This window comes from Dendrobium catenatum, unplaced genomic scaffold (assembly GCF_001605985.2).
Source record: "Dendrobium catenatum unplaced genomic scaffold, ASM160598v2 fragScaff_scaffold_1226, whole genome shotgun sequence".
Lineage (NCBI taxonomy): Eukaryota > Viridiplantae > Streptophyta > Magnoliopsida > Asparagales > Orchidaceae > Dendrobium > Dendrobium catenatum.
The window spans coordinates 658,799-683,410 of NW_021319688.1; the positions used below are offsets into that span (position 1 = coordinate 658,799).

A 24,612-nucleotide genomic window follows, 5' to 3' on the forward strand; every position below is an offset into this window, starting at 1 on the left:
TATGAAAGTCCTTTCATTTGGTGGGAACATCAAAAGAGCAAACAATTTTTACTTAGATCATTTTCTTAATTTCCTAGAATTTACTGACAGGTACATAGAATTGTTGGCTTAAGACTAAGCTAGCACTAAATAGACATGAACGACTATAACAAATCAGCCCTTATTGAATCTGGGGCTCTTTATCGAAGGAGAAATATATAAAAGAAAGAAAGAAGATAAAAAATTACATGTGTCGCGACACAGCTGCGTTAGAATATCCATTGGCCAATTTTGTTGGTTTAGTCTTGTTGCTGTAATTCGTTAGACTACAATGTGGACATATGTATTCCAAACCATCAGTTTTTGCATAATCCTGCCAAAATATTCGATGGTTGATATCAATTTAAAAAGAAAAAGGAAAGTTGAGTTAAAAGTTGCAAATGATGCGAGAAACAACGTGGCCCGATCAACCCAACCAGAGAAAAATATCGGGCCTGGCGCGGTCTCGGCCTAAAGCGCCAAGTAATATGATTAGACTCAAACAAAAAGCGCTTTTTGGTTGGGTTTGGGCAGAACTTTTCACATTTGACTTGATTGGACTTGATTACATGGGGCGCGGGCTGGTTTGACTCGCCCAAAACTCTTAACAAGACCACACCCTCCTGCGCTCCTGACCCAGTTAGACCAGAAGACCATCCAATTAAGGAGAGAAATTATTGTATGCAGACACCGAATGTCATTCAAAGACCAACAAGAATGTGCCACATCACCTCTTGCTTGGTACCCGTCTCGGTACTGCTAACGTGTGGCACATTCTAATTGATCTCCGGACGGTAAACTGTATTCAACATCCACACATAATAATTTCTTCCAATTAGGTCTAATGCCCATCCCTCATAAAACAATATGATGTGCTAAAAAATTGGGGTTTTTAGAATGTGTTAATACCCCTTTACCACTAATTATACTAGCGTGGGCACATAATACCTGTGTTGAATGCCATATCTCACATCAAAGTTAAATTTTTTTTACTGAAATATGCACATTTAAAGAAAGATGGTGCTTACCTTGAAAGTACCGAGACCTTGCCGTCTATCACATCCAAAGTGAGCCCACTCACCACACAATCCACAGTTAACCCAATCGCCAGGAGCGCTACTGTAAAAATGCTCAAGAAACATATAGGAATGTCAGTTCTGAAATTAGAAATGAAGAAGAGGAGAAGAGGATTTCTTCCTTATAAATTAAAAAGTAAATAAAACTGAGAGTGATGGGAGTAAAATAGTGTTGGAGTAGTAACCTATGACATAACAAGCAACACTCTCCATCAACATCATCATGTGCTAATTCATATTCCAACAAGTATGTCTCGTAATGCCTTTTAAGTGTATTCCCAACGCCCTACGAAGCAGATCAGAAGAAATACAATCATTTGCGTAATAAGCATAGGAGCCGTGGAAACTATAGAGGTTCAAAACGCAATGTTAATTAAATTATGGCTTTGTTTGGTTATCCGGTACTTTTGTAAAAGGTACTTTAAGAAACCTCGATTCAGAGAAAGGAGTTTTCTAAGGAAGAGGCATATATAAAAAACTTTCTCAAAACAACATAAAAATGAAAAAAATTTGTGTTATTGAGAACGTAGTTTGAGGAACCAAACAGTAAAAAAGAAATAAATTTACCATTTTAAAAAGGAAAAAGTACAAAAAACATCCAATCAAATTAGGCCTATAAGCAGCAAAAATACAATTTCAATGTGATTGCACGCACAGTTCAAATGTTGATTTCAAGCCCATTATTTTATTATGTTCATACACCCTAACTCTATATAGCAAATAAAAGATAGGACAATCATTACGAGAAAAAAAGAAGGAAAGAAACATACTGTCATTCTATTGGTCAATGTGTGATTGCGCATCTTCGAGAAGACTTGACCCTTCCAATTTATGCCATTCCCAACATAAAAACCTCCTCTTGACACCACCTAGACAAAGAGTTAAAAGCTATTACAAAACTTCGATAAATGAATTTAAAAAAATTTCAAAATACGGTTAGGATGGGTCTTAAAATTCTTGGATATATTTTAAAATGAGTGCGATATATGAGTAATTCATATTAAATTCATTTTAAACTAAATTCAAAGACCTTAAGATTCATTCTAATCAAAATTTTGATTATAATAAATGCATACATTCAGCTTTTAAAATAACCTCATTAAAAAAATAAAACAAGATTATAGCTTGCAAACATAATAAAAATAGAACAAGCTACCTCTCTATACAAATTGTAGAGATCAAGCCGCTTTGCATTAAGAATGGCATCAGGGAACTCAGACAAACCACCTTGGGGAACAAGTCTGCTGTGTCCTCGAAGAACCAAGAACTGCATCACATCCTTCAAGAACTCTTCCTATGGGATAACAAGAAAAATAAAGGGAAAATAATCAACACTTAGAAAATTCTGTATGTAAATGCTTGTTTTTAAAAAAGAAGAAAGCACGCAGCAGTTTACTTCAGGGCAAACTTGGATAGGAGCCCGATTACAACCATGCTTCTTCAAAGGGAGCGGATTTAGAGGAACAATCTGCTGAGTATGGAAAGAACTTGACATTGATTTTCTCTGACTTGAGGGAGCCGCAGGCACAGCGTTAGGTTTTGTAGAAGGGACAATCGATGGGTTAAGCTTCATTTGACTTCCATCGGGGGGATCAGTCTCAGGTACTACTGAGAAAGGAAGCATCTTGTGCTGTCTTAAGTGAGGAATTGGCTTCATTGCAGCAATCTTCAACCTCTTCTTTGGATGCGATAAGGATGTGTTAATCCTCTCTGCTGATCTTTTATCAATATGATTCCTATCAATTTTCTTATAGATAATTCCATTTGGCCCTACTAATTTTACAGGGTGGATAGATTTTGATTCTGGAGTAAGCCTGGACCTCTCACTGATAAGAAAGGAACACCATCGTGGCATATGGTTAAGGAAAACCTCTTCTATAGATGACTCCTTCCCTTGTCTTGTACAGAAGAAAAGAAGACGATCTGCATCTTCTTTCTCAAAGGAAGCCACTGGAGTACCTTGAACACTAGCAATTCCAAGAGGAACAAGGCTGCGATAGGAAATCTCAGGTGCAAGATGCTTTAGAACCTGGGGATACAAATCAAAATAATTTAAATGATGCGAGAAATAGTATATTGAAGAAGAAAACATGAGGTTTGACGCAAGGGACCCAAGTGAACAATAAACATTTCTCTCATTCAAACTGGGTTCCAATTACGAGCCAAGCTAACCTGAAGAAGGCATAGGGGAGAGGGAGGGATTCCTCCAAAAGATGATGCTGTGTGTGTTGTGGTTTATCCACTGTGATTTAACTTTCAAATTAATTCGAGAAAAATCTATTAATTTTATTATTTTTATTTAAATAATCAAGATTATTATCTAATCTGCCCCAGATAAAAGACAAAATAGTAGAGGGAAGGAATTTTCACCAAAAAAAGTAGCAGTATGCTTTTATTCTTAACCTAGCATGACTAATTTTGTTGGGGACAAAACCATCTGAATGCAAGATGACTTCAGAACATAAGTATTTTCATTTAAAATAATAATAATAATAATAATAATACAATGTTCACAATGCTTCCAGATTTTAGCTTAGTTTGCGTAAAATTTCATAAAGAGGAAATATTCCTCAGATACTTCAACATAAATAAAGAAGGCAAGAAAGATACCTGAGCAGCCCATGTTGGGACCTTCATGCGTACTTCAAATACAGATGCTCCACACGCTACTGAGCCAAAACTCAATGAATCAGGTAACGGTAATTTGCCATCATCACCATTTGGCGGAGCATGAACTAGCTGACTTTTTTCAACGAGCTCATTCTTAACGTGACTTTCCAGAAGCTGGATTTTTACAAAAAACCATGAAGTCCAATTATCATTTAGGTAAGCTACTTCGGCCGTCAGTTTATTGCACTGTAGAAATTTGGATCTCATTTTTTGAAAGTGAGTGGTCTTGAAATGAATGGCAATGAGATCTGTAATCTGTTTGTTTTATGGGCTGTTTGACTTGCTCAAAAAGGAATGTAGAGTAAAATGAAATGTAACATAAAAGAATGCAATGTATTTGAAATGCTTTTGAATTTGTTTTTATGAGTGTAAAATAAATGCAGGTGATTTTTTTTGTTTGACTTAAAATTAAATGAATGTAGTGTAAAGCCTAATGATCATCGTGACTAGTGACCAACTGACCGGCGGTGGTTGGTGGTTGGTGGCCAACGACAAGAGGCGGGCAGGTGGCGACAATGACCATGGTAGAAAATTTACCGTGTATTTGAAAATTGGTCAAATCTAATGATTTCAAAATACACCAAAATTGAACTAAAGGGTGAACTCTAAATACTTTAAAATTTTACTCGGTATTTCTTTAACTTCAAACTGAATACTAATATTTTCAAAACTTCTATATATGGAATAATTTAGATCCCTTTTACTTCAAACCAAATAGACCCAGGAAGAATTCTCTTCTTGTGAACTCATTTCCTAAGTTTGTTTAGGATGCAATGAGTTTCATTTTTTATCATCCTTCAAATTAAATTTTCACTACTTTATTATTATTATAAGTAAAATTAACAATGTAACGTATCAACCTATCAATTTAATATTATTCCAATATTTTAAAAAAAATAAAGAAAATTTGACTTTTTTGAACTCAAAATTGAAATCCATTTCGTGCCTTCTTCTAGGAGAGTTTTAAGAATGATAATTTAGATATATACTTGAATCCACTTCTTATAGTGAAATCTAATTACTTAGAGATACTAAAAGAGAAACAAACAGGCATAAGAGCATGTTCTAATTATGAAAATAACTCTGCGCATTACCAAAACAACTAATTTGTTCACTATAAATTTTGTATCTAAATTTTGAAAATGACATGCATTGAAAAGAGTAGTGCGATTTGTTTGCTTTAGAGGAACTCACTTCTGATGAACTCAATTCCTAAAGCTTATTTGAGTTACTAACACCTTCAAATTAAATTTTCATTACTATATTATTATTACAAGTAAAAATAGAATTTTAACCTATCATCCTATAATTTAATATTATTTTATTATAATTAAAAGTAAAAATAAAATAAAATTAAAGGTGACTTAGCACTAAAAACTATATCCATTTCTCACAGTTTTTGAAGTGTTTCAAGAATGAAAAATCAGCTATCTTTTTAAACTCCTAAAAGTGTGATATAGTGAAATGAGTTGGCCATAAGAGTTTGTACCTGATCATCGAAACAAGTCTGCGCGCTCCCAGATACAAGAAGGGAGATGTGAGCAGAACTGCAAGTAGTGAGATCACAACGCATCGTCACAACCCCACGAGTAAATGTTCCAGCCTGGAGAGGTGGTGGTGTTGCACTGAGAAATTCAATTAAAATCCTTAGGCTCTAGATTTCTTCTTTTAATAACAACCATAAAATAAAAGAAAATAGAAAAAATGAAAAAATGAAACAAATGAAAAAGTTATTTATTTTTGAACTAACGATATCTAGAGTCATAAATGAGCTTTCTAAAAAATGATAAACAATAATAAAAACATGAAGTATATTCCCTCAAAATGGAAAATGACAAGGCCTTTGGCTTTGATAGATTGTTAAGTGGCATTACGCATTAGTTTCATATATTCCTCATTGACTATAATACTAGCAGCTCTCAAATTTAAATTCTAGGGCCAAAAACCCAAAGAAAAGCCTCCAAAGGGTGTAAAAAAAGCTGTAAATACATCAAGTACAAATAGAAATAGCCATAAATGGGTACTAAAATTCATTTATGTGCTAAACACATGCATAAACAAAAATTGGCTATAATATTAGTACTCAAAAGCTCGCCATGAAAAAGTCTAAATTATAATTTAGCATATTATAATGATTCTCACATGATTTATATACTGGTAAACACCTACAAAATGCAAAAGCAATAACTGGATGTTCAGAAGCATTGAATCTAAACAAAATGTTAAAACTATAGGCATTTCGCAACACATTTTAGCAAAAAAAAAAAAAAAAAATCGTAACCATTTTTTACCAACAAATTATTGAATCCCTCAATATAGGCATCAATTGTGTGCAACTTCATATTTCAAACTAGCATACTGTGCGTTTAATGGACATCTCTATTTCTCAGACGCTATTGCATAGTACAACTATTTTTTTGCAAATTTATATTTAAGGAAAAAATAATGTGAATAGAATGGCTATAGTAAGTTTCAATTCAATTGTACTTCATATTATAGCCCCAGATCACAACATAGGCCTTTAACCATACTCACAAACCTTTCATCCAAATGGACAATATTTCAAGCTTTTTCATGGCCCATGCTTGGAGCAAGATCGCTAAACAGGGCATCCTTCAATTGGATTCCCACTTCCATAATGTTATTTAAAAGAAACTTATGAATTTTATCTCTATCACATACAAAAGTTCCAAGTAATCAATATAGTTTAACCACTTCATTAAAATATAAACATTCAATCAATAACTTTAAATATTGAATGAAATAAACCATTAAAAAAAAAGAAATCACTGCAAAAATAAAATCACCTTTTCTCACATTCATGACAATCATAGAACAAAATTCATGCTAACATCTTCCTAAGATTTACATGGAATAAGCAACAATGTATACATTGTGACACTATACATGCAACACCTAGTTTTGAACATATTCTCAACCCCAATGATGCATATTCTCAACCATTTCCATAGTTTCATATCAACCGAAAAGCCATATAACATCACCAAAATGTAATTTTAAAATTAAAAAAAATATTCATAGATGAGTCACGAATGCAAAGTCAAGCTCCCCTAAGAAGAAAGCCATTCTTAATTATGGAATTTTTATTAAGCATTAGCGAGACAACAGTTAAATCAATGTATATTTCATTAAAAGCTTTTAAAAGTTAGCATAATCCTATTTAATGTGATTGACGCCATTAACTTTAACTTACATGATGTGTAAGATGACAACCACCCCATTTAAGGCAATATCAAGTTTAATATTAGTTTTAGCACAATGTTTTGCAAAATTATGTATTTTTTATAAGAATATAATACACTTGGCATGCCTATGTCTTAATTACTTTTATGAGCTAAAGACTATTTTAAAACCCAATGACTCAAATGTATGAAACTATTTTCGGCAACAACTAATGCTTACTATCAAAGTAATTATAAAATGCCATAATATTCTGTCATAATTTAAATATTTCTATTTTGCTTCATTTAACTTCTCAATAAAACAAGCAATTTGATTTCCTTCTTGATTCAATACTCCACCAATTCCTGCATGAGACATATACATGAAAGTATGAAACCTTTTAAACTTTATTACAATCAAGTAATCTTAGCACACATGCAATAGCAAGTCTTTTTTTAATGTCATTAAAGGGACACTCAATAGTTTTTGTCTAGTGAAATTCTCCATTCGAAAGGAAATTAGTAAGTATCATTACACTAAATTCATTGATGAATCATCATTCAAAAGTACCCTGACCATGGAAACTTTGATTATCATAAATATGAGTGGGCGTTGGTCAATATTTAATTACTTTAACCTTATCAAGAGCAGCAACTACACAACAAACCTAATAATATGATAGATGGATGATATGATTGTGGACCCCACCCCCTTACGTGGTAGCTTTGTGGGTCCCAGCACCTCATTTCAGACCAAAAGGAGGAAAAAGTTTAAGGGGAGATCATCGGAGGAAATGTAAGCTATATTTATGACGGGAAAAGTTTAAGGGAAGATCATTGGAGGAAATGAGTAGTGCATTTATGATGGGATTAGGGTTGCTTTGAAGGGGGTGTGGGCTCTGAAAATTCGGCCCTAGCCTCCGGTCGCAGTTTCTTTTAACGGAATAAGTTCCGGGGTAAATTTTGGAAGGCAGACGAGTCTGTAGATAAGAAACTACCCAGAGATTTCGCCCTCATTTTGCGAGGACTTTATGATATGAGTTATAGTTTCCTATAGGCGCAAGCTCCTATAGTTAATTACCCCTCCCGGTCACAAGAGAGAACTTTCGATTAAGGCTAGTCGTCAATCAGATACGTAAGAATATGTGTTATCTAGCATATAGTAGCAGGATGGGCTTGAGATGTTGGAAAATGGTTGGGAATTGAAGAGTTTATAAGTTTGATATTTAGAATAAAAATTTTCACCATCTTGCACTTAAAGCAGATGGTGGGGGAATTGATGATGGACCCGATCAAGATCTAATGGTTCTATCGTCCCGGGCCATTGTGGTCCCTAGTCTACTTAGTAAGAGGAGGTAGTCGATCCAACCTGACAGAAGGATCCTTGTCGACAGCCATGGGTTGCTTCGCCAAGGGTACCTTATAGACCTGGGGTGGATGTTTGTCTAAGAGGATAAATTTGAATCCACCTTAGCTAACAGAGGGCTTTGTGCCCTATCGATTATATCCTATTGATTCATATCTCAAGGATTTGATGCCACTAAGGAGTAGATTGGCTTTGGCCACAACTGGTATTTTGTGGTGCCATTTGGCGGCAAAACCATTCGGTTCAGAGGGTCCCGGGTCATATTCGTTTATCATGTGGTGTCATTTGGCGGCAAAACCGCCGGTTAGAGTACACGTATCACATCCTTACTAGCAAGAGATTATTTGAGAATGGATCCTAGTGATATTTTCGACTAGGCATTAGCTCTATGTGAGCTCAAGCATATTTCAATTTGTTCACCCCAACAAACTATTACGAAGGGTGGATGGATTTTGCTTTAAGTGATTGAATAGTTGATTTTCATATTTTAAATATTTGGAATTGGATGATTTTTGGGATTTTGGTTGGAGCTTGGAAATGCGTTTGAAAGTGTTTGTGAACCCCTCCAATTGAGATCTTCGTTCAACATGGTCATTATCAGGGTATTAATGAGCATTTGGGAATTTCATTGATTGGACACTGTCGACTCCATCTACTACTCGACAGAGGATCAGGTCTCTAAGCTTTGTGGTTTTGTTTGTGAATTTTCTTTATTGAAGGCATATTATGAATGTATTAAAACAATTATACTGGTCTTACTCAATCGTATATTTGTTTGATGGTTCGAACCCTGTCAACTCCTATTTACCTATTTAGGAGGATCGGGCTTCGTAGGGTTAATGCATTTATTGGTGAGTTTTTTTTATTGAAGGCCTAATATGAATGTATAAAATAAATATCCCGACCGTCCTCGCGGTCGCATATTTATTTAATGGTCAAACCATGTCGGCTCCTATCTACCCGTATAGGATGATCAGGTTCAAACTTAGACTCACCATTTGACCCGAGCAACATCCCTAGGAGTCACGTGTGAATCAATAACACGCTCGCTGGGGCCCATGCGGGTGTTTGGTTTTATCGATGAATCTTTCTTATAAAGGATCTTAAAGGCTTAATATGAATGTATAAAATAAATATCCTGGTCGACCTCGTGACCATATATTTATTTAATGGTTCGAGCCGTGTCGAGGAGAATCAGGTTCGAACTTAGATTCATCATTTAGCTCGCGCAGCATCCCTAGACGTCACGTGTGTACCAATAACACGCTCGTTGGGGCTCATGCGAGGGAACACTTACCCCTTTTTGTATACATATGTGTATACAAATTACGGTGCACGTGCCAGGTACTTTGAAATATTTGTAAACGCCTTCTGTCCGCTTGCATAAATGTTGCGGATCCAGTGGCATATTGTAGCAACTTCTAGATTGAGTTGTTTGGTGCTTTGTACATGTATACTGTCGTGCACTACTTATTGCTTTCTGCAAGTATATTATAGTGCACTAATGAATCTCCTAATTTTATTTGTATGAGCATGCATTTGTTGCATGTCATTCGTCCTTACTTGCAAATGATTAACATATTTGATTGACATTGTATAGGAGTTAACTACAAGGATGATGTAGCATCTATTATATTCTACTACACGGCTTGTAGGTGTTTGTATATGTTCTTGACTTCCTTATGTATTGTTGATTGGTGAACTGCCACATCTACTTGTATGTCTTCTAATGCTTGTAAGAATTATTGCTTGTATATTTGTTCGAGATCAAATTATACATCTCCTCCTATTTCATTGCTTGCAAGATTGAATATGGTTGCTTATGTTCTGATGTTGATGGTAGAAGTGTCGTAAGGCAACTGCTTCATCTACTAAATGTCCTTCATAACTTGGTCACAAACATATTGTATCATTTGTGGCATGACATTGTATGTTTGTAGGGATGATTTAACACATTCACTTTGTATATTAACATTGATTGTTGAATGGATTGCATTCATCAATAATCTCCCCATGTATGTTGATTGATAACTTGCAACATTCGCCTGTGCGTCATTTAGTACTTGTGGCTGTCGTTTGTATCTACGAGACATCTGATGTTGGTTGTAGGGGAGCTATTGCATTCACACCTTAGCAATTGATATAACTCATAAGTGGGATAATACGTTCACTATACTTCTTGTAGATAAATTAGATCCCTCTATCTTGTTTATGAGTATATCCCACATGACAATTCATTATGGATTGATTATGATTGCTCAAATAAGCTTATGCCAAAGCTTGTAATGACTTCATGTTTGAATTTTTGCTTGCTTGGATGAGATTCAGATGTATCACCTTCTTTGATTAGCATTTGCAACTCCTAATGGAATGATAATTCCTTAATCCTTATTGAGAGCTTATTGTTATGATCCAAACTCAAGTTTCATTATAATTCAAGTTTCAAGTACAAGTTCAAGTCATTCGTAGTTCGTAGTTAAATTGCAAGTCTTTACTTGTGTTCAAATTGTTCAAATCTTTGTTCATATCATTTGCTTTTCAAATCAAATGCAAGTTCAAGTTCATTTAATGCTCAAATCAAGTTTGAGTGTAGTCCTTTGTAGTTCATCAAGTCCTTGTATCACTTTCAAGTTCAAGCTTCTTGTTGTTCAATTCGAGTTCAAAGAAAAGCTTGAGTCAAGTTCTTCAGAGTTCATGCTCATTCAAATTTAAGTCCAATGTATGCAAGTTCAATTAACGTCCAAATTGAGCTCAAGTTAAGTTCTCATTTCAATTTTATTTTAATTAAGTTCAAAATTAGCATTTGCAATTTTGTCCACAAGTTCAAGTATAAGTCCCATGCTGTCCTTTGAGTTCAATCAGGTCCAGGTATAGTCATATTTACCCGAAATTTCGACAATATCCCAGCATCTCCCCCGTTTAGGGGACCATTGAGTTTTAAACTTGAAAATTTTACTTTTCTGTTTTCAGGAATTTCTTTCCATGGTATGGGTATCAAAATAGTTAGATACAACTAATGTACCAGTAATCTCCTTCAGAAATTGCTTCCTGGTTCAAACATGCCATCAAAGTACCAGTAATCTCCTTCAGAAATCGGTGCCAGGCTCAAACATGGAAGCCTTTATGGAAACGTGCAAGGTCAGTCTATGTAATATCTCATTTTTAAATATGTCTTTAATAAAATGAATATGCTCGCTTCTCAGCTCACCCCCATTACAGGACACACCTTTATTGCTTCTCTGGTGCCACCACGCTAAGAAAAGCATGTATCGTAGGTGTCATTGGACGAGGACACCGCGACCGTATTTTCCCACCACGCTAAGAAAAGTGTGTATGGGTCTTTGGTACCTGTTGTAAAAGAAAAGCAGATGTTTCCCCGCAAGCGGGTACTTACGGGTGTCCCCACTTCGTCGTACGCATCGCACCGGGTTTTCATCCCACCACGCTAAAAAAAGTGTATATGGGCGGTTTTCCGGTGAGCCACGAACGCTGAAGAAGAGATTTTAGATGATCACCCGATTCGTCAAGAGCACCGCGACGAACTTCCTTCCACAACGCTAAGAAAAGCGTGTATAGGAGGTCGTTTTGTCGCGTTGCAAGCATCGAAAGCAGGTTCTCGGAGTTTTAGGGATCGAGGGGCTATACCTTTGCTTTCCATCGATGTGGTGTTAGCACGCATATCGAGGCAATCATAATTAATTAGAGTTAATACTAATTAGTTATAATTAACCTCAATTAATTATAACAAACTAAGATTAACATTAATTAATTATAATAAGAGAAAACTTATTTATAATTAATAATAATAAATTAAAATATAAAATAATTAATTATAATCAACCTTAATTAATTATAATTAATTAATTAAAATTAACTATGTTTTAATTTAAAATTAATTATAAATCAATTAATTTTAATTTATAATTTATTATAAATTAATTATAATTAATTATAATCTAATTATATTTAACTTAAAATTAATTATAAATTAGATTAAACCTATGCGAAGCTTGAGCAGGATTTAGGCAACTCTTAAATCTCATATAGAGTTAATTCCTCTATTTCCCTCTCCTAGGTGCAAATTAGACAGGATTTAGAACAAGGTTTATATAAGATTTGGGCTAAATCCCGCCGGGACACTAAACTATGTAAGATTTGAGCCGGATTTGCACAATTTGCGCATTTGGGTATTAGGCATTTTTTTGTCATAAGGCGAGAGGTAAGTCTCAAGGATTATTATGGTTAAATAAGCCTAAAATCTAAAAAATTGTGTGAAATAAAAGAAATATTAAAAAAGCGATTTTTAATATATATAACAACAAATAAATATTTAAAGATTTTAATATTAACCTTCATATTTGAATATGAAACAATAAAATTGATATATATATATATATATATGAATATGAATAATAAAAAAATTGTACAAGACATAAAGTGACAAGTGATACAAATTAGCAATAAGAAATATTAAAATAAAATATTTACAAGAGAAAAATAATTATAAAAATATAGAAATTGTATGAACAGTATCTATATAACATCAAGTTTAATCTTCAAATTTCTTCTCGTTTTAAAGTTTCACATTATCCACACTTTACATTCCTAAGAAGGCTACAATAGTTATCAACAATTTAGAAATCATCTATACTGCCATCACTGACTGGGTCTTTGTTTGAGTCATTGCCATAACAAATTGAACTCTCCCCAGCCTCATCCCATGGAGTTCAATGTCTCACAGTCTGCTTATTCTTCATTTATTTAAGTCATCTTCATCTTTCATATTTAAGTTTTAATATATATATATATATATATATGTAAATAGGATGAGGCGTACGCCTTACACTAGCTAGGTGAGGTGTGCCTTAAGGCAGGCCTCAGCCAAGCTGAGATGCAAGCCTCATAAAAAAGCTCGAGGTGTAAGTCTCGAATCATTTTTCACAAGAATTACATTGAGTCTGAGTCTCATATTCTGCAATTTTAAACAATGCAATAATCAATCCAATAATATGTTGCATATTCTTAAGTGGCGATAATTCATTAAGTAGTTCATCAAAAAAATTCCTTAAATTCAAATACTAATTGACTAATATTCTTAAGGTGAAAGTATAATCTTAGTCATATCTTGGTTCAATCCAACAACTATCACTTCATATATTACTTGTTTAGCTCGACTCCCCTTTTCAAAAATGGGATCAATATATGGAGAGGTTTTCCTATTAAGAGCACTTGACTCTTTTGACATAAAAAGACCCTTATGCTTTTTAGATTTTAGAACCATTCTTCTCTCATTGACTTCACAAAACATTTCACATCTAAATTGTACAACCAAGTTCTATGTATAATGATGTGCAACATATATAGATAAGACGTCACGCCATATCTTATTGCTACAAGTAACGAGTTCATCTACCCAATTCACTTTGTAAAGTTATTGTGAGCGTGCTTCAGCTTTCAAATTCATGTATCAAAAGGCTAGTTTGGCAGCAACATCCATGCAACTTCAACTATTCATATTGAGTATAAAGAAGTTCATATAATGCTTAGAATATGCTTAAAAGATTCAATTAATTTTCCAATTAAGTTTAAACTTAATACCATGTGAAAAAACTATATGACTTGAAATTCAAGGAGTTCTCAAATGAAGCATGTTTAGAATCACTAACTTCCTCATCAAATTCACGTACAACATCATCCTCGTTGTCTTCCTTTTTGAGAAATATAGAGCGCTAAAATAATTAAATATGCAGCTTGAAATAATAGCAGTGGAGAAACAACATTCTCCTTTAATCATTAGGCCACAAATCATTTTACTCAAAATCTTCTTCATAATTAGTTTAAATATTCATACTAGTTCAGTCAAGTGCAAAGTGACAAGTTTGGTGATATTTATAACAAGGCTTAGTAAAAATCAAGGTTGCGAAAATTGGACTGGACAATAAACTGAAAAAAGAAAGAGGTTCATGTTTCGATGGTTCTACCGGGGTTGAATCGTATGATATAATAAATACTAAAATTATTTGAATATTGTTGCGTCCAGGAATATTCGCGGCGGTAGAGAAATATAAAGTTTAATGTCTTAGCTTTGTACGAAGATTTAGCACACAAACAGATGAAAGAGAAGGTGTAGCATTCATAAGAGACCAAGATTTGTACGAAGATCCAGCACACAAACAGATGAAAGAGATGGTGTAGCATTCATAAGAGACCAAGATTTTTACGTAGAAAATCCTAAAAAGGGGAAAAACCACGGGGCCTAACACAGTTTGAATGAATCCACTATTATTTGTAGTCAATTACAAATGAGACCCTTCCTTGGGGGAAGGCCTTGACTTGATATAACAAATAAACATCATATAAAATGTGTTACATGGTGAAAATAGGAAGAATCACTGTTGACGTGCGCTTTTGGTCGGAAGGACCATACTCGGCAGGCGACGAATGTCGGAAGGACGGTAGTTGGAAGGCGATGGAGGTCCTACATCAATTGGTGGCCGTACAAAAGTCCGACATTAGTTGGTGGCCAGGCGGAAGTCCGGCGTTGGGTAGAAATCTGGCGATGGGCGTAAGACCGACGTCAGGTAGAAATCCGACGAAAGTCCAGCAACGGGCAGAAGTCCAACAACATGCATAAGTCTGACGACAGACAAAAGTTCGACGTCGGGTAGAAATTCGGCGTCGGGTAGAAGTCCAATGAAAGTCCGACAATGGGAAGAAGTCCAACGACAGGCGGAAGTCCGATGTCGGGTAGAAATCCGACGACTGGTGGAAGTTCGGCATTGGGTAGAAGTCCGACGATGGACAGAAGTCCGATGACAGACATAAGTTCAACGTTGGGTAGAAATCTGACGTCGGGTAGGAGTCCGGCGGTGGTCGAGGAAGAGTATGGTGGCAAGAGAGCTCTCTTCCTTCTCTTCTTGCTTGGGCCTCTTCTTTCCCCCCTCTATGAGAAATGAGGAGTCTATTTATAGTTTTCAGAGAGTGGTATGGTTCGTAAATAGGAGGAATATCAAGAGTAAATTGGGAGTGGTTTGGATGAACGGTCGATGTTGAATCCCTCGATCATACACCGTTTATTAAGCATTTGAATGTCTTAATGATATCACAATTCGGCGATCTTGGGTTTGTTGGATTCGTCTCGTCAAGCCGCTCGATTTGACTATAAGCATGTCACGTTTAAAAACTGTTTGATAAAGCCAAATTATGGATTGAACCTTCCAAATGCACTTTGGGTCTTCGATTTGGTCTCATTTGAGCTTGGATTGAGTTGAATTTGGTGTCATTGAGCTTGCATTTCCGATATGTTCAGTTCGATTGTAAGTTTGCTGAAATCGGAGTTCAGATGATCTCTGATTTAGTTTTTGAAGTTTCCAATCTTGATTTTGCTTCGAGTTTTGTGCCCGATCAACATAATTTTTTGATGATATATCAAATATAATATAAATTACGTAATAATTACATAATTACTTTGATTAAAATTCATGAATAAGCTCCATTAAGGCTCAATATAAAATTTATAACGAAGCTCAATTGAACATGAATATGAATATATATAGGTCTTAAACTTAAAAAAAATAATAATGTAATTGTATAAATATAAATATAATTTTAACAAAAATAATAATGTAATATATAAATTTTATAATATAAAAAATTATATTTCTAACTTTAATAAATTATATGCATTTTCAACCCAAATTTATATCCCAAGAAATATGATAGTTTAAGCTCGTGCAAAATTCTCACAGGATTTTAATCCCCACATCATAGATGGAATTTTAAGTTTGTTTTTATATAATAGTAAAGAACAATAACTACAAATAAAAAGTAAAGTTGCATGATATGGCAAGCTAGCAGTTTTATATTCTGATTAAATGTATTTAAATAAACATATGATTTTAAAAATATATTTAAAATTAATTAAATAAATTTCATATTAAAAAATTTATAATAAAAAAAATTATATTTAATTTGAACCGGTTGGTTCAACCAAACCGGAGCTAGTTCGACGATTTACTGGTTGAACCAGCGGTTCAAACCGGCTCAACACAAATCCGGCTTTTCAACTTCTCATGACCGGCAGCTGAACTGGTTCACAGTCAAACCAGTTGAACCGACTGGTCCGAATCAGTTTTAAGAATACTGGTAAAAACTTTGAATCTTGACAAAATAGGTACCAACATTCCTTTCAATTCTTTGGTGATAATGGTGTTAATAGCTTTAGAGACAATTATTTAAGTTTGATTACTATGACGATAAGAGGAATTCCCACCTTCATAAGCTTATTTTAACATAAATTCTCAATGCAAACTAATCATAATCTTCTTAAAGTTCACTTGATATGGCTCACAATAAAAAAATGCGCATCAGAGCAATATATCAATAGCTTAGCATATGGTCACTGGTGCATTCTGAGATTATGACTAGCAAACATACATCATCCAACATAGTGCAAAACGATAAAAATTAATTTAAAAAGAAACAATTCAACCATATATATTTCCATCGGGCATAATAAGTACAGAAACAGCCTAAAATGTACCTGACTCGGTTGTGTAGTTTACTCCCACGAATCTGCATGTGATACCAAATAAACATCAGTATTCGTATACATGCACAAAGAGATAAGGTTTAACGATAAAACATTTGGCAAAATGTGACAGCATAAAGATTCATATCAGCATGCAAATCATCAAAAAGTTGGATCCCCTGAATCTAGGAGATTTTGCTTCAGTGATGAACAGTTTAGCTTGATGCCAACACAGTGCACGTGAAGCGTCTAGTGCCACCTTCTTTAGCTAAAAAAATGCATTGATATGACTTCATAAGATTATCTAATAATTAATTCATTTGTTTTGGTTAAATTTCATTTTCACCGGGCTTCATTTAGTGATGCTAAACAGTTGTTTTGTTGTGTTCTTTGATCAGAAATAAAATAATCACTGCTCCCATAGAGATGATAAGACACTTTGCATGAGTGTTGCCCATGGTCATAAAGCTATGGAAGACGTGCCTATACAACAAAAGTCTACAGTAAGAAATTTACGCAAGAAAAAGAATTTGTGAGATGCCAAGATTTTCAAAAGCAAAGCTCCAGAAAAGTATTACCTAATGAAACGTAAGTACGTGGTCTCTAAAGCATACAAAAACAAACCTTGGGGCCAAGACATCAGGACTGTTGGTTTCAATAAATGTATTGGGTTCAAATCCAATTTAAAATGCATTTGACCCATCGAGTTTTAATACAATCTGGAGCCAATTAGTAAATGAGTCAAAATGTTACAATGAATCTCGATCGACTAAAACACGAGTGATCCAAACAATCATTCCGACCTGATCACAAAGTAATCATGCTAAACCTGGGTCTACGATGTACAAGCTGGTGGCAGGGGTGTATGTGAGGGAGGATAAAGAATGAAAGCAGAGTAAAAGTAGAAGGGTTCACTTTTCTCAATTGTGCTTGGCCATTTAATAATATATGTGACCTAAGAAACTAACCAACGATACTGTCTAAGCCCCTTAAAATATGAAGAAATTGAAGGGAAATTCCATTATTAACAAATTCAACCATCCATGGCATTCAACTATCCACATCCATGAGTGAGTTATTTCCACCTTCACAGCTTTTCAACGACCCGGTTTAAGATTGTTTGCATAGGATGAGGAACATCAGCGCAACTACAATTATAAGTGTAGATCTGACATCAGAACAAGGAGCAGATATGAACAATCCCAGCAGTTGCAACTATACACTTCTAGGGTTTCTTTAGCAAACAAACAATGTAAGTGAAGTTTTTTATTTTCTAACATCTTACATGGATTATAGTTTCATTGATAGATGGTTACTTCCATAAATGATTTGTATACCATCTAGCCTTCGCATGCATAATGCTAGATAAACTAAAATCACAAATCCATGATTTATATGTATTCAAGTTAGCTAATTATTATATTCTAACGCTGGAGACTTTCAAAAGTCTAGTTTAGTATATTGTGTTGAAGGATGCAGACTGAGAGAGAGAGAGAGATCAAATCTAGAGCATAAGCGGAGACAATAGCTAATCACATCCAACAATAACATGGATTCGTTGGATCTAAGAGGGAAGGATGTGGGCTAGGTACATAGATAAGAAAGGGGGCACTTGAATGTCCTTGTCACCACATGCCAATATGTGCTTCACATCACTGTTTCAGTGTCATGAAGGTAATTGCTTGCACCTCCATGAATAGTGTCATCTAGGATGTGATTCATTAATCAACCTTAGGCTGATATAGGAAATGAAGTAACAAAGTCAATGCAAAGCATTAGACCAGGTTTCCTAAATTTTAAGTGCCCTAAATAACAGGATAGATTTGAGATTAACTGTCATTGGAATCAAACCCTTTCTATCAACTTAATGATCAATTGAAAACAACATGAGCAGAGAATTAATTGAGTCAAATTTAAAACATCTTTTAGTCATTTTTGGGGCAGGTGGTCATGTAGGGTAAAATTCAACGCATCTTAATGAATATTTCAGTATGAAAATTCAGTCATAATAATGCCACCAAATTTATTGTAAGCTATGAAAACATAATTCATTAAAATTGCAAAATAAATTAATAACTTAAAGTTCCTTCAAATAGCTTGAATTTATTAATATTTAATCACTAAGTTATTGCTCATTAAAAAAATTATAATCTAGCCAGGTACATCAATATTTTCAGCTTACTTCAATATTTAGGAGTGCATTGAGGCCATCTTCTAGTGAACCCAACAAGAATGCATCCTGGAAACAAAAAATCAAGGTAGGAAAAAGAACTATAAACAATGCATTTTTATATGAGGAAGCCAAAAAGAGAAATAAAACGTACAACTTCTAACTCACCAATGCGCACGGCACTCCACAGATGAGAAACCTCATGTCTATATGTTCATCATATATTTTAAGGGATGGAAAAGCATCTGATGGGCTTTCATTTTCAATCACTTCTCTTTCAGGAGGAGCAACATCAATCTTTGGAGCATCCCCCAAAAGACGTGGCCCAGGCTTGCTACTTCCTTTTTGGTTGTTATCAGGAAACGCATAGTTGTTTCTAAGACAATAAAGCCGGAATGAAGCATTTGCAAGTTGAAAAGCATCCCATATATGGCTACACGAACTGCAAAACAAAATGTCAATTTACAACAAAATGAATATTCAAGGAAGTGCCTTAATAATATCAATGCAAGAAGGGATACCTTTGTACAACTGAAAAAAGTGCTTGGCGAAAATTAGAAGCTGCGTATGATGAAAATGCATTCTTCCAATATATCACATATGGAACCCCCTGGAACAAGGAAAAAAGTGCCATCTTGTAAAATATAACTTTTAAAGAAAAATATAATATTGTGGATCAGTTTACTGTGCATTCTTCCTGTATATGACAGAAATTCCCTGGGAAAAGAAAATTTGCATTTGGTTGTGAGGAAACTATCACTAATGCAACTATCATAGCAATAAGATATTCAAAACTCACAAAAAAAGGACAGTTCAATTCTCATAAGGTAATATCCTACCACTTTATTTCCCAACAATTGTAGTGATGGAAGCATGACATTGAAATAGAAGCCAAACAGGTTTTTTGGCCCAAATGCCACTTGAAAAATGAAAAGAAAACAAAATTAGAGAAGAGAAACCTGTAGCATACCACTTATCCAATATGCTCTTTAACTTACATTTCAATTTGTGTTTTATTAAGGTTAAGCAATTCAAGGAGAAGAAATGAAAAGACATCAAAATAGCACTCCATGGTTTTTATCATAAAATCTCAAATATGCACCTTAGAGTGAATTGCCTGTGCAACCTTTTCACTGTTTGGGGCCTCCAAATAGACCTGCATAAAGGACAAATAAATCGGAATCAAAAAGAAATTTAACATAACCTGTACCAATAATCTCACAATATCACATACATTACTGAACTGTTAGGCATCAATATTCATGCTTTCCTTTATGAATTCATCCAAAAGATAAAGTAAACAACATCAATGCATGCATAGCAATTAGAAAGAATAATATGTTGCAAATTTTATGGTATTTTATCTAGTTTGTTAATAAAAAAGCAATAATCAATTACATAACAGAGTACAAAGTTGGAGAACCCATACATAATCCAAACAGTAAACAAATTTAAGAAACATGTGCAACCTTTAAAGAATGTTCCACAAAACACCATTCCATGCAACCAAAGAAATATTTTTCAATAGATGAAACTCCAATTCCATAGCACATTTTTCATCAGCCATGAAATCTATTTGAGTAAAGAGAGAACAACAACAAGCCTTTATACCACTATGTAGCGTTGGCTAAAAGATTCTTTTTCTCCATTATGCCCTATTAAGAGTCAAATTTTCATTTAAATTTTATAAAAAATCCTTTCTAATACTTTCTAACCAAGTCTTTTTAGGTCTATCTCTAACTTTCTTAGCATAGGCCGGAACTAATACATATACTCTCCTAACCGGATCATCCGAAGGCCTACGTTTTATGTGACCAAACCATCAAAGACGACTCTTGATAATCTTAATTGCCACTAGAGCTACTCAAACCTTTTCACATATATACTCATTTCACATTCTATCTCTAAGTGTAAGCCATTTGTCCACCTAAGCATCCTCATCTCTATAACACTTAACTTAATTTTATCTTCTTTTTTAATAGCCAATATTTTGGGCCATAAAGCATTGCAGGTCTCACCACCATCTTGTAAAATATTCCCTTAAGTTTGAGATAGGGATGTCAAAATGAATTTTTTGGGTCGGGTTTGGGTCCAACCCAAAATTGACCCGCCTTCAATTGATCCGACATGAACCGAACCAAATTAGATAAACAGGTCAAAAATCCAAACTCAACATGCTCCTAACCTGGGTTGACCGGACACGACCCGCGAGAGCAGTGAGCGTCGAGTGAGTGAGGGAGAGGAAGAGGTCATGAGGGCAGGTCGAGGGCGATCCACGAGCGAGCCACCGCGAGCAAACACGGGTGAGAGTACTGGTGCTAGCGCGAGCGCGGGGGCGAGCACAATTTTTGGTCAAAAGGATTATTTTCAGGTTCGTGGGTTAACTCAAACTCGACCCGATATATCACTAGGGTGGAAAAATTCAACTTGAACCTAACCCGCTTGTTAAATGGATTGAACTGAACTTGAAATGTTCGAGGCGGTTTTGGGTCAAATTTTTGAGTCGTTTCATATATTGATACCCCTAGTTTAAGGGGTACTTTTCTATCACCCAACTCTGATGCATTCCTCCACTTCAACCATTCAACTTGAATTCTACTAATAATATCCCCATTTATTTCATTATCATTTTAAACAATAGACCTGAGATATCTAAAACATGCAGTTTTTTTAATAACTTGATCTCTTAATGTCACAATCTCACAGCGAGATCTGTTACTACTTAAATTACACTCCATGTATTCGGGTTTAGATATACTCATAAGAGAATATTTAGACTCCAAGATTGGCCTCCATAATTCAAGTTTTCCTTTAACTCCCTCTCTAGTCCTATCAACTAGAAGAATATCATCAGCAAAAAACATACACTAGGGTACATCCTCTTGCAAATGTCTAGTAAGAGCATCCATGACTAAAGAAAAAAGATATATGCTTAAAGTTGATCCTTTATGTAATCCAACCGAAATAAGAAAATATTTGGTCAAACCGCATTGAATTTGAACACAAGTAAAAACTCCTGTATACAAATCCTAAATAACTTGAATATAAGTATTATTAATTCCTTTCTTTTCTAGAATTATCCAGAGCACTTCTCTTGGAACTTTATCATATGTTATGTCTAAATCAATAAATATCATATGCAAATTGTCATTAATCTATATTTCTCCATCAAACCTCTCAACAAATGTATAGCTTCAATAGTAGAAGCTCCCAGCATGAATCCAAACTAATTTTGAGAAACATTAATATTATGTCGTAACCTATGCTCGATTACTCTCTCCCATAATTTTAATGTGCGACACATCAACTATATATCTTCTTTAGCACTGGTACACAAAGACAAGGCAAATGAAATAGTAAACCATCAAGCTATATATTCATATTTTCATCATCCAAAGAATACAAAAAAAAAAAAAACAGTGGACTTCCATAAATACTAGGGGCGGATTTGGGGTCAATTGCCCCCCCTCAAAAATTTTTTTTATTTTTTTTATACGGTTTTTCAGGTATTTTATCTCTTTTCATTAATTTTTTAGTTTTTATAACAAGAGTTTTAGGCAATTGCCCCCCCCCCCCCCCAAAAAAAAAAAAAAAAAATTTTAAAATACTATAGTCTTTAGTTAATTGCCCCAATAAATAATAAAGAGAATTCATCATTGAATTCCAAAAATATCCTTCAAACCAAAATTTGTTCCGGGGGCATTGCCCCTGGAAACCCCCGTAGGGGCGCTGCCCTTGACCCTGTGACCTGACCCCCGACATATATGCCTTATAAGTTTGCCCCCCTGAAAATTAGGTCTGGTTCCGCCCCTGATAAATACCCAAAACCACAACACTCACTCAAGCACAGAAAACAACAAAAAATTCCAAATTTTTGAAGCTTACAATAGTAGGTAAAGGAGGAGAGAGAAGTGAACAGAGGGTCTGGGGTTCTGAAACGTCAGCAGTTTCCCAGACCATCGAGCCAATCTCTTCCTCATTTTCAAGCTGCTCCCCTTGAAAGTACAATATACTGGGTTCCAAAGCTCTCTGAGTTGCCCGAAAGCTATCAAATGTAGGGTTAGTTAGTGTATGAACCTGCATTCAGGCATCCGAAAGATTATAATCAAAACAGAGTAAAAATTGGCATTTTATACCTAATAATTTATAATACTCAGATAAACAAACAAAAGAGCAAAGCAAATCTGAAATCCAAGTTTGTTTTTTTAGTAAAAGAAAAGGCAAACTCAACCTCCAAGCGGCCAGCCGAAACAAGCTCTGGAAAGGGATAAGTAGCCCTACGCCTGGTCTCCGCCTTCTGCCTACCTGCAACTTTCCCGCATAAAACGGCGAGGAGCGTGCAGTGTTGTTTCACGAGACCTTGTAAATGAGACATTGTCAGAGGAAGCACAGAGTGCTATATCATCCCTTCAGTCTTCACTCTCATCAAACCGCAAAATCAGCTAACATTTTCACAGCAACCACATCAACTGCACCAAAATTGGTTGAGTTAGAAATCGAAGGCACTTAGATTTTTTGAAATCTAACCAAATTCCTAGACCATTTGAATCAAATACACCCTAAAAAATCGAGTATGAAGGATCACATAAAACGCCTCAAATCGGAAGAGAATACTTACCAAGATGACGAAACGGCGACGAATCGACGATTGTTATGGGAGAAACAATGGAAATCACCGAACAGCACTAGGAAATCCACCACAATAGCTCCCCGTACACGGAAACCGCCGCCCAGATGAGGTGAGTGAAGGGGATGGGAAAAGAGTAAAGTAGGAAAATTGCGGAAACAAACCCTAGACCGACCTCTCCTTAAGAAGATTCACAACAATTAACAAAAAAAAGATAGAAAGCACATTAAAAGGGCAGACAACTACATCAATTGAGCCCATCAGGCTTTCTAGGCTCACACGCGTAGTCAAAACACAAAAAAAAGGTAAATGACTTGAATTACAAAACCAACCAAATAAAAAAAAGGGAAAAAAAAACTATCGATTGACGAAAGTGGAAATTAAAACCAAACCCAAAGAAAAGAAAACGAAAACCTCAAAAGAATCCGGAACTCCGAAAATCATTAAAAATCAAACAAATGGCAAGAGAGCGACGAAGAGGAGATTGCGGACGGAAGACACCTCACGATTCAGTTGGCAATGATTAGAAGGACAGGCTAAAAAACTCTCAATCCAAAAATTATCGAAGGGGAAAAATTCAAATTATGGAAACATCAAAAATACTGACGATCGGTTGCTGTACGGAGGCTGGAACAGAGAAATTAAAACAACGAATTAACAAATAAAGGTAGAATTTTGTCGTAGGTGGGGAACGCGAAATCGTTAAAAAACCTGAAACTGGGCTTCGGTTTTCTATTTTTTTTCGAGTTTTGATTTTTTTTTTCTTTTTTTGGGCGAAGGCGAATCCTTTTCTTCCGTCTTGCTTTTGCTGATCCGATCCATTGCGACTACTGCAGCCGAGTCTAGACTTTATTGCACGAAGCCCGATCTGCTTCTCTCTCTCAATCCGCTGTAGCTTTGTGATCTCGCGGTTTCTCTCTCTTGATCGGTCTGTGATTTGATGCGGGATTTTAAATTGGGAAGCGTCGATCGA

General features: G+C 35.1%; 1 protein-coding gene across 1 annotated transcript; it reads right to left on the reverse strand.

The window, feature by feature from the left end:
- Positions 1-24,612, reverse strand: LOC110101828 (AT-rich interactive domain-containing protein 4). Its single transcript, XM_020829891.2, has 17 exons — positions 24,351-24,612; positions 23,631-24,266; positions 23,244-23,481; positions 22,898-23,089; positions 20,115-20,168; positions 19,534-19,622; positions 19,181-19,454; positions 19,025-19,081; positions 16,855-16,886; positions 5,254-5,389; positions 3,705-3,878; positions 2,491-3,123; positions 2,251-2,388; positions 1,865-1,963; positions 1,280-1,380; positions 1,047-1,137; positions 1-352 (listed from the first exon to the last, which is right to left on the reverse strand). Exons 3-17 carry the CDS (start codon positions 23,385-23,387, stop codon positions 224-226), a joined length of 2,343 nt encoding a protein of 780 aa, XP_020685550.1. The 5' UTR covers positions 23,388-23,481; positions 23,631-24,266; positions 24,351-24,612; the 3' UTR covers positions 1-223.